Here is a 15,984-nt window from a genome sequence, read left to right on the forward strand (position 1 = left end):
TTAGTAAAAGTATGCTGTGTTTCACAGGCCTGAGTATGAGTGTTTATGAAAAGTGGTACACAATTTAGGTGTGTAGCAGTAATAACACTTGAGGTGTTTGTCTTATATTAGTAAAACATTTTTTACAATAGTGTGACATCTCTTCTTCATAACAGATTGTTGGTTCCTTATTCAAACAGTGTATACATACATGTTAATACAATTGTGTTAATATTATTTATGTATTTGTCTCTGTTTACAGATAGCCACTAAACTATACTATACATATGTGTTCAATTTATGAAATCACTCTTAATATATTCTGAAGGGGGAGGGAAGCCCACATATTATTTATATATCTGTAAGTGCAAATGCATTTGCATTTACATATAAATGCTGAAATAATACCTAGAAAAATCTCTGTAATTGTTTTCACACACATATCCACAAAAGGAGATCTTGTCTTTCTTTCATGCATTTTCTTCAGTGTAGTAGAAATATTCAACAGGAGTCAGGTTTTAATCATTTTAATCATTACTGATTGAAAGGGTAATGTTAATTGCATGTTACTGAATACTTGTAATTATAGTTAGCATTGTCATCATCAGGTTTCTCCAGCCAATGGTCGAAACAGATTGCCTACACCATCTCCTGAGCCACCTCCCAGTATTGTGAGGTTTGCACTGCCACCTGGGCACACAAATAATGGATCAGATTCCTCTGATTCAGAGTACAGCTCTCAAACCACAGTGTCAGGCATCAGTGAAGAGCTCCATCATTATGAGGCCACCCAAGCCCCTGCAGTACCAGTCCATCAAGTAGTAGTGGAAGCCACTGAGAATCCTATCTTTGCAAGATCCACTGTAAGTATCTCACATGTTGACTGCTGGAAGGGCAAGAATGTTTGAGAATTTTTATTTAAATCTATGGGTTTTTTTGGAAGACTGTTTCATGTTTCTAGCTAATTATATTTCATGACTTTGTGCCAAAACTTAGAGCACATGTAAACAGAGGATGAAGACTTTTTTTGATAATCAAGTTGTGTAATGCTGGTTCAAAAGTGAAATCTTTGGCATGTATACTTGCTATTTCATCATACTGGCAGCCACCACAGGAGAGAACTCTCAGTCTGTTTGATGACTGTCCTACATGACCTATTAGACGGAGAGTCAGGAGTGATTAAGAGATTCAGACCTCTTCCAAAAAAACCCTTCTGTATCACCATCTCACATATCTCTTTTTGACTGCAAACTTTGGGGGGAAAAGATCCATAGAGTCCAGAAGAAAAATCCAAATCTTGTGCCTGTTGCATCTTGCTACTGTGTTGGCATAACTGCAGTTTCAAAGGGAAGTGAAAAAACTCTTGTCTCCTACCCCTGCTGATGCTGCATGCTGAGCAGCAATGTGGATCTGTTTTTGTTCAGCAGAGGCCTAGAAATAGGTACAAGCAGAGCCACATTTGAAGTTAGTCACGGTTTATTGACTGATGTGGCTGCTGTGCTTCACGCTTTTTACAGAAATCAGAAAACATTCCTACAGTCTATACAAACTACCCTACCAACATCCTATGTATATAGCCTGCATGGAATAGAGGCTTTTCCAAGTGCCTGCAGTTCTGCTTGCTGAATCACTTAAGATGAAGTGCTTGTTATCCGTCCTTTTGAAAATGTGGTCCAGCATTATAATATTTTCAGCTATTGCATTTTTGTGATGTTACATTTTCCAGGTTCTTATAACTTCAGACAAAAACTGTTTGGAAAAATCAACAGTTATAAGACTACAGAATATTACCTTTGTAGAGTCAGCGCCTAGGATAAAATGTAGGAGAGCATAGTATTCATTGTCCTTGCTATGGCAGAGGTGTAACTGTGCATCTGTCTTTCAGGTGGTACAGCCAGAGTCAAGGCATCAGTCAAGTCCCAGATTGCAATCAAATCCAGAGACCAGCACGCAGCAAGTGTGGCGTCAGGGCAGACAACCCAAGCGGGAAGTGAGGGAAGGACTGCGACCACCTCCTTACCGCCCTCGCAGGGATGCTTTTGAAATTTCTACTGAAGGGCATTCAGGACCTAGCAATAAGGATCGCTTGAGCCACAAGGCTCGTTCTCATAACATGAGAAACCCAGCATTTGGTGCCATGGGTGTTTCAGGATCAGCCTACTGCCAGCCTATCACTACTGTGACTGCCTCAGCTTCAGTGACTGTTGCTGTCCACCCTGCTGTGCACAGCCACAACTCTCGCGGGGGGAGTTTTCCATCCTGTGAAGGACACCATGAAGACAACCGTGGGATGTTTGAGGACCCCCATGTGCCTTTTAATGTGCGGTGTGAAAGAAGAAATTCTAAAGTAGAAGTTATAGAGCTTCAGGATGTCGAATGTGAGGAGAGGACAGCTAGCAAAAGCTCAGAATAAGGTGAGCCTTTCTTTCTGATCTATGAAATTTATTTGTGTTAGGCAATGATGTGCAAAAGAAAGAGACAAAAATTTATTTGGAAGACTTTAGATAAGTTTGGTTTTTGCCTCTTCATCATCAGTCTGCTGACAATGAACACATTTCATTTTGCACTAGATAACATTGCACATTACAGCACTAAAAATGTATGGGTTGTCCATAAATGAACTATTTCCAAGCACTTTGCAAAGTGAATGCATATGGTGTGTCAGTTTACTACATGGGGAAGGTGAAGCACATTGTGTTATGTGTTCTGAGCTTTGTGATTGCATTTACTGTTGATGGATTCTGTCCTCTGATGACTGAATGACATAGTCTAGGAGAGCGTAAAATTGCCAACTATTTTATGAGTCATCTTCTAAAGAAAATTAAGTGAAAATTCATTGTCGTTAGGACTGAATCCATTGAGGTGATAGATTGAATGAGAGGGGAAGGCCTCACCTTGCCCAGTACTCTGCTGAGCTGTGGGGCATCCCCTACCCAGCCTGTTCACAGCTTGGAGGAGTCCTTGAGCCAAGGAAGATACAAAGCTTCTTTCTAAGCATCTCAATTTGCAAATAATGTACAAATAGTCCTGAATGCCTTTAGCCTCACAGTCTAGAAGTATTGTGGGTAGTAGTATTGAATAAAGAAATACTTGGGGTCAGCTTTTACTAGTTTGACTGCAATCTAAGTTTCAGCTGTATACAGTGTCTGTTACACCTTATCACTCCCTGAAGCGGTCATTAGTTTTGACTGAATTTGTGGCAGGAATCAAAAGCTGGGTGCTCACAAATGAAAGCATCTGCTTTTGGTCTTTCTTTACCAGGAAGTTCATGACTGGTGTGAAAGAAAAGTGTACATTTCCTGACCGCTAACTGTAATCATAAGAATGATTACAGAAGCAAGTCTTACAGTAACTTGATTTGTTTGGTTTCTTGAGCTGTAATAAATGTTTATTTGTTGTTGTTGTTGTTTTTCTTTCATTTTTAAAGGATAGTAACTGAAGGAAGAGGAGGCCAAAGATTGAAAACTGTATTTCCGGAACTGCTTGAAGAGAACTGCCCGATATTGTAAAAAAGGACATGCTGCATCAGGACAACAGTTTACTGTTACTGTAACCTATTGTATTATTTTGTTAAATATGTCTTTAAGTATTTAAAAGATGTACACATATGTAATATACAAGAAAACAGTGTAAAGTAGTATAATCTGGAGTCATTTGGCTTCAGACAACAGAGTGGGGACATTATCATTTGTGCTCTGAACTTATTGTACATTGATCTCTGTGCCACAACTAAGCTTAATCTAGTTCTAAATTTCAGCATAAGTTGCTGCTGCTTAAATATTGTATAATTTACTTGTATAATTCTATGCAAATATTGCTTATGTAATGGGATTATTTTTTTGTAAAGGTACATGTCTGTTTAAAATATTTTAAATCTGCATATCACAACCCTGTGGTAGTATGAAATGTTACCGTTAACTTTCAAACACGCTATGCGTGGTAATCTTTTTAAATAAGCAGATATGAAGAAAAGCACGTTAATCTTGGATGCTTAAATAGGTTTAGCTATATGCAGTTTTTGTTTTGCTGTATGTATTGATGTGTGCATCTGGAGCTGTGCATGCCTGCATATGTATGTTCCTGGTGTACCGTAGTTTCTCTTTCACTTTATGATGACCCTCAGTGGGCTTATAAACCCACTGATGCTGATGTGAGTCTGCCTTTCCCTCTTAGCAGGCAGTAGTGAAAATTGCATTGGTGTTTACTACCGTATACCATAGATTGCCATCATCAAAGGCCCAAGATAAAAATGGAAGAGAAGACAGGGGCCAGGGTTTGGGATTGTGGTTCCACTTCCTACACTATGAATGACTTGGTTCACATGACTTTGGTCAAGTCATGTAACTGCCCTGTGCCTCAGTTTCTGATTCTGTAAAATGGGTATAATTATGCTTACCTACCTCCCAGAAGAGTAATGAGGCTTAATTACTGTTCATGAAGTGCTTTGATGTTTTTGTGAAAGGTGTCAGGTAAGTGCAAACAACTATGACCATTATTTTGTCATTTCCAAAGGTGCTGGTAGTTATAGAAATTCCATGAACTTTATCTTGATGTTGATACTGTTAACTATGAGTGGCATTAGAAGTTGAATAATGGAGTTGTCAGATGGGTATCCACAGCTCAACTTTGTCCTTATGGTGTTCAAAGCAGTATCTTCTGTCACCTCATTTTCATGGCAGAAAGGAAGTTAATAGTAATCGATAAAAATCAAATGGAAGGATAAAAAAGTATATAAAAATCTTCTGTTTTCACTTATTAATATAAATTCCTTTCTACTGGGTCCAGGGCTGTAATTAATGACACACAAAGCCGGGGTGTTCTTTTTTCTGTTGTTTGTATTTTCCCATGCTGCATTGGCACTTTTTAATTAAAACAGCTTAATGGGGATCTCTTTGCAAAACTAATTTAGCTTTTTGTATTATTTTTTAACTAAAGATGGATTGCTGCAGGTGAAGGGTCTGGAAAAAAATGCTACAATATGTGTTCTGGTTGGAAAGAAACTCTAAGAATGGAGAACTTTAGTTTAAAATATGAGAAGAAAAGTTTTCATTTTCTCTGTCACCCACCTTCTCCATCTGTTTTTCTGCCCTTCTACAAGCTGTTTTTTAGAGCAAGTAGAAATTCAAATGTATTTTCAGAGCCAAGTAAACATAGCCAGCATTCAGTTTCTGAACACGGTACTGGTGAGGCTTTTCTGTAGGTGTGAATGGCAGCTGTTGGTTCTTAGATGGGAAAGGGTATTTCTCCAGTGACTTCTTCGGAGTCTTATCTTTGCCCACAGACCTTCCTAGCGCAGCAAATGGGGATAACTAGAATGCACAAGTTTCCATGCCTTTTTGCTCACTTGAAAACACTTTGATATGAGGCACTTGTTTACAGATCTCCAATGTGAACGCTCAAAGAGCAGGTGAGAGCCTGGTATTGTTCCCATGATACATAAGCTACTGTTTCAATGTACACTAAGGGTTAATGTCGTAACTGCCTACTGGTCCAGTTCACTGTCTAGCCTGAAAAACCTTAATGACAAAAAGATGAGGGGCCCCAATTTAGCACTAGCAGCATAGTGACCTCAGATCATAAAAACTCTGCAACAAAACTGTATGATACTAATTGGAAGCTACCTTCAACTGCCAAGTGTGTGTGTGCTCCTGTGTCAGAGGTCAGCAGGGCTCCCACTGACACCACTGTTGCCTGGCTGCAGGGCTGAGGCCTCGCTCCCTTCTCCTCCTTGGGGCAGTGGTGGCCAGGAACGGGCCAGCAGAGCACAGTGTCTCCACCTGCCCTGGCCTTTTCCTCCTCACACACGCCTGTGCCTGAATAGCTGCTGCCTCTGCGCGGTGTGTGCCTTCTTTCCAGCGTCAATCACGATGGCCAGGGTTGAACTCAGTGGCTGGCAACATTTGTTTGAGTTTTGTTTTTTAACTTTTTTAATCATGGGTGATATTTATATTTTTGTATCATAAGAATGTTTTCTTACAGTATTTGTCATGCCAGTTTATAACATGAAATGCAGGGATTTTATTTCTATTGGAAACACTATTACAGCTATGTTTTTACTTTTAATGGATTTTTATTTGTATAGAGTGCTTACTAATGTTAAATAGGAAAGAGTATATAACATTTACATTAAGAACTCTTCGTAGCTTTTAGTGTAAGGAGTTAAAAGGAAAAAAAATATTCAAACTGGGTCTCATTGCTTGCCTGTTTTGGTAGGAGTGAGTTTGTGTCATTTCAGTTACAAAGATAAAATTATGCCATATAATTTATTTATATGAAAATTTATTTTTGTAGTGTACATAGTAGTCATCAAGTCTTCTGACAGAAGTATATTTTTAAAGAGTTATATGTAATGATGATACCAATATGTTTTGGAACACTGCTGAGATGTGATTACAGTGCACACTTTTCCTTGTAAACCCCCTAGCAGAAAAAAAAGCATTTTAACAGTGTTAACAGAGAGCGTGAATATTCATACAATTCTGAACAATGTTTTAGTTACCATTTCTGATCTAGTGTGGTTCTCATTTTAAACTTTGAATGGAAACTGTACAAACTCTCTAAATATTAATGTTCAAACACTGATAGAAATTCTAACATGAATAAAAACTATTATAACTTACTGGTTATGGATGTGGTTGTTTTATAGAACACTTTTTTACAGAATAGTCAACTGTGCAGATGCAGTTGTGCAATTGTGATGATTTGAAGTGTGGATTTGGGATGTTTTAGTGTTCAGGATGTTTAGAAGACCCAGATTCAGCCCATTTTGGAGCCAGAGCCAATTCTAAAATTGTGGTTACCTGTTGATTCTGTTGCTCTGTCTGATTAGGAGGATGTGGTTAGGACTCGATTATGCATTTCGTTTTCATTCTGAGGAAAACATTTTACATAAACATTCAACACAAGTAAAGCAATCTATGTATGGATTTGGGGGAGGGTTAGAAATAGGAGTAAGTTTCTTGGCTTTTCTGTTCTCTGGTTTGTTTCTTAAACCGTGTTAGAGAAATAAGCTGCTTTTCCCACCTTTATGGAACATCAACAACATAACAGTTCTAAAAACTGCAGCACTCCTTAAGACGGAAGGTTGAAGGAGTATGCAAGTGTGTGCAAGCCAGAGTATGTTACCTGTGCCCAGTCAAGCCCTGCATTTCTGCCTGAAGTCACTTGTTCCATAATCCCACGTGTAGTTTGTCATGTGCAAGCACACACATGGCCATGCATCCCAGAGGGTCACAGAGACAGCAGTCCTCTCCTTTGTCCTATAGCCCTTGTGTGCATTAATCACAAGTCTTCTACATTTCATGTAAACAAAAGCCCAAGTTTGTCTACAGATAATTTAGAGTTCAGCCTCCTAATGTCCAGATGAACACAACTTTTTACATTCTCTAGAAGTTCCAACGGAAAAGAGAAATAAGCTGACAAATCTTTAACTGCAAAACTCTTACGCACTTTTTTTTTTATACTCAAAATACTCTCTATTGGATGCTCAAGACTGGACAGACCAAATCATAGACAGATTTGGCTTTAGTGGGTCTGTAGGCCATAGTGTCCACTGAAATCTTGCATGAGCTGAAATTGCTGAGTTTGTCCTTTGTGTCCCAGCCATACACAGGAGCTGCTTCATCCACTGACTGGAGACTGTAGGAGAAAATCGGTATATTCTTGCAGCCAGAATGCAGAATTTTTCTTTCAGAATTCCACGTTGCTTCAATGATAGCTATTCACCTTACACTAGTAGTTGTGTTTAGATTTCTTTAAGATGTCATTTCATGCTGTTGGTCTAATTAATCTCAGGTAGGACTTTAATCAGTTTTTTGTCAGAGATTGGCTGTATTTATTCAGGCCTTAAGTAAAAAGTGGCCAAATTATTGTTGGCATAATGCATGTATTTAACAGCTTCAGGAATGCTGCATGCTGCTGAACTGCAGCAGCACTCATGTATGAACAGGTGTTTCATTTTTGTTCACTTTCACTCCCAGTGAGCATCTGAGACACCGACTGTTTATATCTGAGAACCACCTTTGCCAAATTGTAATTACTTTTAATGGCTGCTGCGAGTAATGAGAACAATTACTATTTCCCTACTCCATTTAATCATTCTTGTCCTTTTTGCTGCAGACGTGTTGGACTTTACTGATAGAACAGGATGCGTGCCAGAAAACTGCATTACCCAGCCCGAGCAGCTTTTTAAAGCTTTTTTAACACTTGCCCATTTTAACTTTGCATGTTAATTACTGGTAATTAAGTGCAACAATGAAGCAGTGCTGCTCCTTTGACAAAATCTTTCAACATATGCATTGGTGTTGGTACTGCAGGAGCCATTCTAACTCCATGGATACTGCAGAAGTAGAGGAAATCTCTGCCTCATTTTTCTGGTTGTGGCATTATCTACAGTGTCATCCAAGTCAATGGTGTTAGTGCTGCCATGGTAGCTTCTGGCCACTGATGTAGGGTAAGGCTGCTGTGGGGACGCTTGTATCTGCCTTGGATTAGTGTTTTGTTACTCGGCTCACCCCAAGAAACAGCAAGTGTATTAGCGTATAGTTCAGTTTATCTTGCTACTTCATGCATCCTCCCAGGCCTTTCTCTGGACTTAACCCATCAGTTCAAAGTTGCAGGGTTTTTGAGCAGTGAGTTTGAGTAATTGGCATGGTTTGAGACATGTTTTGCACAGCAAGGCACAAAGCCCCTCGTTGTCATGTACAGCCTCTCTGTCCCTTGAGCTCAGCCGGTCACAGTGGAGTGACTGCAAGTCTGCCTACGGAACCAGTGAGCTGTGGAGCTCTCTGAGAAGCAAGGCCAAAACCAGGCCTGGGGGAGGAGGGGAATTAGGAGCTGGAAGCAGCTTCCCAAGCGGGGGAGGTCTCTGCCTTGGCTGAAAAAGGGAAGTCTGTGAGGCACGGCTGAGGCTTCGTTCATGGGTGAGTTTGGTGGGTTTCCCCATAGGTTGAGTGATAAGATTGCCACTGAGGTGTTTGAAAATGATTTATAGCACAAGGGAGAAATCCTGAATGCTTTGAAGGATAGAGAGCACCACCATTTGATTCAGGAGAGCCAGCATTTAAAGGCAATGAATTTAAAGCCTGAGTAAGATTGATCTTTCCTGTTCCAAGCTCTGTCAGTTTTGGCAGCCCTAGGTCTCCTGTTTGGGGATAGGCCCATAGTAAGCAACATCTGTCTGGCCTTCTGGAAGAGGAGGGAAGATAAATAAGAATGATTTGGTAGCTAGAAAATACTCATAGGAATACTATTATGCTTCTTTTTTTCAACTTCCACTAGGCTGACTCATGGAGATGATTCTCCTTTCCCTCCCTCATGATGTACGCTGTGCCCTGCACAGAAGATGAGGAGTTGCGGCCCTCGGGCCTACCTTCATGTGGGGACACTCCTTCGGCAGGAGCATCACCTCCCAAATGGCACTGAAGATGGGAGGGATTAAAACCAGTGATTTGGAGAGTAAAATACCAATTTATCCTTATCTAGTTATGAAACATGTAACTCACCTGTAAGTACAGCTTACTTCCAAGAGCCAGGTGGATTGTTTCTTCCCATTAAATGAGAAAGCAGATGCTTTATTAGCTGTTAAAACTAATAAAGATCAGATACTTTATTTCAGAAAAATAATTGTTGTAAATAAGAAGCTCACAATTTTCACCCTACCTAAATAGCAGTTATTTGGCATAAGATAATTTGGGCAAACCATCTTTCACTTCATTGTTTCCCTATCAGGCAACCTTGATAATAACAGGCTATGCAGTTTAACTTTAGAACATTTACTTTGGTAGCCAATTCCTTTGACCTATTTTGCAAGTTTTTAGAAGATAGAAGGTTCATCTTTAAACATTCACCGAGGCTAAGTGGGAGTGTTACTCCCACTTATGGAGTTATGGTATCACAGACTTCTGCAAGCCCATGTGTAACACTGAAAAGCTAAAAATTTTTTGTTTTGGATTGTGCAGTATACAGCTTTCTACCTGGTGAAAGGGTAGGGGAGACCTCTTTTTTTGTTTGGTTTTGTCATCTTGTAATTTGCAAAAAAGTTGACAACAAAATTCTTGTATAGTCGAATGGAATGAAAACGCTTATCCATGGTATAAGCTTTGTGAACACCATGCAGATATTGTTTCATTCAATCAGGCTTACACTGAACTGAGCAAGGAAGGAATTGTAAATCAAGAGGAGTTAATTTTTAGCCCTTAGTAAGATCTAACTATGAATGTAACTGATTATTAAGCATATAATCTGTGAAAATACTAGCAAATACCTGAGCTGCAGTGATCAGCTGTCCTGTTTAATTTGCTTGACATTTCTCCATTCAGTTAAACTTTTTGCTCTGCATCTCTGTGCTGCTGTCAGGCATTTCAGCATAGTTTCAGGGAGAAGTGTATGTATGGAGACAGGAAGTGCTTTTAGGCACACTGTCTGTTACAGATTTAATCTCATAAATATGTTTCCCAATTAATTAGATAACGCATGGGTTTGAATCAATTTCAGCAGGATATTCTCTAACGCAATAGACTGTAGTGTTTCCAAGTAATCGCTACAGTCCACTGGATCAGTAGCCCATGAATTAATGAGGATTTACACATTAGCTGGTTATGGTTCCTTAGGAACTATTAAGAACTTTTAAACATTTTGTTATTGAAATGAACATACAGGAGCATCATGGAAATTCCTGCCAAATCTGATGGGAATAGACCATGAGTCAGTGAGTTAGCAAGGGCATTTAAAAGCCTGGAGCAAGAACTGCTTTTAAACTGTCTTCAGTGGGATTACTCATAGGTAAATCTGCATCACTATCAATCTTCCCTGGTTTGGCTGCAGGTGCGCATTGAAAAGTGTGGTCCTGCTGATGCTGTCCACACCATTTGACCCACAGTGTGACTTGGGTGCAGTAAAACATCCCTGTGGAGGTCTCCATGTGTTGTCACTATGAAAAGTGTGTCTGGACTTCTGACTGCAGATGCTCCAACTTACGTTCCAAAACTGGGTGAGAATCAGATCAGGGTGCTTTTTAACTCACTTGAGCTGCAAAACGTACTTTTGTATTTCTAACTGATTCACGTACCTGGGAGACTTTTTGAGCTGAAATGGAAACAAAACTGCACAGAGGGGAAGAGAAGTTTGTTTATGGAAGTGCCCTATCTCTCTGTCATCTAAAATATGCAGAGGAGCTATGCAAAAACATGCTCTTGAAACTTAGTTCTAGGCTTTGAGCTTACTACCATTACATCCACCTTTCTGTCTCTCCTGTGATACTTAAAATTTTATTGTTTTGACCATTCTTTATTGAATTATCACCTTTTTATGTTCCTTTTGCTTAAAACCCATGACTTCATAAGAGAACTACTGTAACCTCCACACAATGACTCAGACTGTAACTTTTTTTACCTCTGCAGATCTCAGCAGGGAAACAGCTCATTACTTTTTCATTTTCGTAGAACATTAGTACATCTATGACACTTCCTTTCTTTTCCCTTCCTTTTTCATGTTCCTCACTTGTATGTCCCCGTAGAGCTGTCCCTGAGGCATCCAGCAAGGCTTATCATGAGCTGGCAAATGCAGCAATGCTTGGTGACATCCGTGGCCTGAATGCTATAAGAGATTTTATCTGAAAAGCCAGCGGAGAAAGCTGGTGTGGAAGTACAAGATCTCTTGTGAGCCTATAAGGTAGTGCAAAGTAGTACAAATTGAAGGTGGGGGGAATCCCCCCAAAATAACACTGTAAAAGTTTCTCAGCGAAGATAGTTCTCTGATAAAGGGTTATCTGAATTTTTTCTGCTTTGTCTTGTTTCTCTGCTTTGCATGTACATTTTACAAAGCATTGCATGGTTCCAGTTTTGTATGAGTGCTGGGAAGAGTTTTACATATACTTGCACATGCTCTTGTTTTTACTTGCTTGTCTTTGCAGATGCAGAGAGAGTGGGTGCTGAGAAAGAGAACAGCAAAAGGTTGTGAGCCATACAGCAGAAAGTGAAGGAAAACAGCAAAAAAGGTGAAACAAGAGAGAAATATACCTGAGTGCATGTGGGAAGACTCACAAAAGTTTCTTTAAGAGATGCATTTGAAGTTTGTATGGAAAGACAAGGGGTGCTGTTCTGCTGGACAAGAGAGGCTTAGCTGTGCCTGGATGCTGAGCATAAAAGCCTAGTGTTTCTGCTCATGAGGAAGGTGATAACTTGCTTTGGGGATATTTTTTATAATGTTGATGCTGGCTTTTTGAATGTTTTTCTATGCAATGTGTGTGTGTCTATGTGTGTGTGTGTGATGGGAAACACACGAGTGTGTAGAGAGAACCGTGGTTTCAGAGTGTGGAATTTGCTACTGGCAAGTTATTCTAGCATGGAGGCCAAGAAAAATACCAGGTAGGCTCATATTTTTGCATGTGCTTTTTGTTCTGAAATGTTATAAAAGTCTTCAAAAATGCAGGAAGTTGCACCTGGGAATTTTCTTGTGGCTGATGATGTTCCTGGTGGACGTCTCTTAATGGTCTGTTTCTGTTTCAGTTTTTGTTCTTTAGCGAACTCCTGAAGGGTTGCTTAGATGAAGAGGCTCCAGATGACTGTCCTAGACTGGGGCCCAGCTTCACTAACTATCTCTAAAAATTTTCTTCTGACCCTTCCTACTGAGTATAGGAGTTTGCAGACCTCCTTCCCACACTCCCATTCTTTTAAATCATCTCTTTGGGGTACAAATAGCAGAACAGAAGGGCACTGACTAACTGCAAATAGTCCTGTTAGCTTCCTTATGTATGTGTAATAGAAGAAAAAGATTTTGAACTGAAGGCACTCCACTGTGACACATAAGATCATTTTCTCTGCTCTCAGCAATTTTCTCTTTAAGGTCTTCTTCGCCCAGATTCTGGGACAAATGTTTCCCACTGAAATTTAGTGTCAGATCAGCAGTGGGTGATGGCCCAGCAGGCACATTTCTCCTTTTCCAAGAAGTACACATCTTCTTAACAGCCATCATACCATTCCTCTTGCACTGTCAAACAGGATAAGGATGTGAAAAAACAGAGACTTTGGAAAATGTAGTGAAGAAGCGTCGCTGTAGGGATATGATATATTGGAAGCCGTCTTTTAGAGGACAGTTGCTGCACCAGCTTTTCTGTGGGCATATGTGGTACATGTGGCTTGCTGTGGTTTTCTACTCCTTGTACCTCTGGTAAAAAATAACTGAATGAGTCCAGGCATATGCTCTTTTAAGCAGTTTGTTATCATAGCAAAAGAGAATGACAGCACACTAGAGAGTATGAAATTGAAAACTACATGTTTCTTTCAAGCTGCTGAAAGAAGACACTGCCTCTATTAAATGTACAGCTTTGTATGCTGCTATTTGTAACAATCTGTGCACATCCTGGGGTCTAACGCCAAAGCATTTCTGTTAGATTCTCCTGAATAATTTTAAGGCACATGAGGTGAAATAGTGATGGTAGATCTGAAGATGACTCTGGGAATACATAAAACTGTATCTGAAACTGTGTCAGAGAGGATGCTCTGCATTTCTGATGAATGCTGAAGTGCTCCAAGATATGTATACCACTTTCTGGAACTCAGTCTTATGCTAGGTATATATTCAAACTATTATATTGGGCACAGACTAATAGAATCATGGAAACAATCAAAGACCTTCAAGATCATCTAGTCCAACCATCTACCTACCACCAATATTTCCCCAATAAACCATGTGCCTTAGTGCAACATCTGAACAGTTCTTGAATACCTCCACGGACAGTGATTCAACTACCTCCCCAGGCAGCCCATTCCAGTGGCTGACCACTCTTCTGGAGAATAAATTTCTCCTAACATCCAACCTGAATATCTTCTGGCACAACTTGAGGCCATTCCCTCTAGTCCTATTGCTAGTTGTATAGGAGAAGAGGCTACTCCCCACCTTGCCAAAACTTCCTTACAGGCAGCTGTAGAGAGTCTCTCCTCAGTCTCCACTTCTACAGACTGAACAGTCCCAGTTCCTTTATCTGCTTCCCTAGCACTTGTGCTCCAGATCCCTCACAATCTTTGTTGCCTTTCCCTGGACATGCTCCAGGGTTCAATGTTTTTCTTGTAGTGAGGGGCCCAAAACTGAACAAAGTACTTGTGTGGTGGCCTCACCAAGGCTGAGTACAGAGGGACAATCAACTTCCTGCTCCTGCAAGCAACTCTATTTCTGATACAAGCCTGGATGCTGTTGGCCTACTTGGCCACTCAGGCACTCTGCTGGATCATGTTTAGCCAAGCATTGACTAGTACCCCCAGGTCCATTTCCTCTACCACTCCAGCCACTCTGCTCCAAGCCTGTAAGGTTGCTTGGAACTGTTGCGGCCAAGCTTCATCCCATTGATCTCTACACAATGATCCAGCCTGTCATGAGCCCTCTGTAGGGCCTTCCCATCCTCAAGTATATCAACACTTCCTCCCAACTTTTTCATCTGCAAACTTACTGAGGGTGCACTCAGTGCCCTTATCCAGATAAATAAAGATATTGAACAGGACAGGCCCCAAAACTGACTGACCCCTGGGGAGCACCACTCATGATTGGTCGCCAGCTGGATGTAACTTCATTCACCACCACTCTCTGGGCCCACCCTCCCGCCTATTCTTTACCCAACAAATAGCGTATCTGACCAAGCCATGAGCTACCAACTTCTCCAGGAGAAACAGTGTTGAAGGCTTTGCTGAACTCCAGGTAGACTACGTCAACAGCCTTTCCTTCATCCACCAGGCAGGTCACTCAGTCATGGAAGAAGATCGTGTTGGTCAAGCAGGACCTGCCTTTCATGAGCCCATGCTGCTGTGTCTGCCCCCCTGGTTGTCCCACACATGCCATATATGATCTGCTCCATTATCCTTCCTGGCACTGAAGTCAGGCTGACAGGCCTGTAGTTCCCCAGATTCTTCTTATGACCCTTCTTGTAGATGGTAGTCATGTTGGCAAGCTTCCAGTCCTCTGGGACCTCACCTGTTTATCAGAAATGTTGACAGATGATGAAAAGCAGCTCAGCAATCACCTCTGCCAGCTCTCTAGCATACTCAGCTGGATTCAATCTGGCCCCATGGACTTGTGACAGTCACTTGTGACAGTGGAGCAGGTCTCTAACATCAGTAGTTCTATTATTACAGTTTAACATAGGAACTCAGGCACAGATTATTTTAATCCTTCAGGAAACCTAATTGCATTACCATGCAAACATCAATCATTTATATTCATTTGGAATCAGAATTATGAAATGATCCTAGTGGATGCTGCTTACTAGAGTCTGTGACTTTAGTATTTCTTTTATCAAAATACAGAAATCTGTGCTAACTTCTGTCTTTCAGCATTTTGCTTTGGATCTCCATATTGCTCATATATGTTCTCCTATGTTTCTCACTCAGATTTTCATTTGTGCTTGCTTCAGTTTGCTTCCTCCATTCATGTTAAGAGCTAAGACTCTTCCTGAGTCTGAGTCTGGCCCTCTTAATGGCTGTCAGGAGACATAGAAAGAAAAAATGCTAATGTGCAGTGTCAGGAAGGCTTCCTTTTATTTTGATGCAACATATTCAGCTTAGAAAAAAAAAAAAATCATTTTCTATCCAATTGAGTGACATCTCTGTCCTCACAAACAAAGGTGTCTGACTGAATTCTGATTAGTATTGAAGTATTAGTTCTTGGAATATCCTAGTTAAAACAAGAAATATCTCAAAGATTTTTTTCTTTCTTTCTTTCTTTTTTTTTTTCCTCCAAGTATTTGTTTGCAGAAAGATGAGCTGCAGTTTAAAACCTAGAGGCATTTACATCTTTTTCCATTATCCATCCCAAATGTCTGGTACAGATTTCAGGGTTGAAGCTATCCATTTGGTAAGAAATTTTTGTTCAGAGCAATGTGCAACATGTTGGACAATCAGATAGTGCTAAACTTGGGTATATATCTGGGGTGCTATACAGCATTTTGGAATGGTGGTTTTATTATTAATTGTCTGGTTGAGAGACTTAAACCATTTGGTGCTCGGACAAATTGGAATC

General features: G+C 40.3%; 1 protein-coding gene across 4 annotated transcripts in view; it reads left to right on the forward strand.

The window, feature by feature from the left end:
* PTCH1 (patched 1) overlaps positions 1-6,598 on the forward strand; it is a 66,425-nt gene extending 59,827 nt beyond the window's left edge. For 3 of the 4 annotated variants that reach the window (XM_052701139.1, XM_052701141.1, XM_052701142.1), the window contains 3 exons: positions 588-842; positions 1,865-2,393; positions 3,407-6,598. In XM_052701139.1, coding sequence (XP_052557099.1) covers positions 588-842; positions 1,865-2,392 — 783 coding nt within the window. In that variant the 3' untranslated portion in view covers position 2,393; positions 3,407-6,598. The remainder of the gene's footprint in view (positions 1-587; positions 843-1,864; positions 2,394-3,406) is intronic. The other variant, XM_052701140.1, reaches the window with a different exon arrangement.
* The last annotated feature ends 9,386 nt before the right edge of the window (positions 6,599-15,984 follow it).

This window comes from Tympanuchus pallidicinctus, unplaced genomic scaffold (assembly GCF_026119805.1).
Source record: "Tympanuchus pallidicinctus isolate F22 unplaced genomic scaffold, pur_lepc_1.0 scaffold4, whole genome shotgun sequence".
NCBI classification, from domain to species: Eukaryota; Metazoa; Chordata; class Aves; order Galliformes; family Phasianidae; genus Tympanuchus; species Tympanuchus pallidicinctus.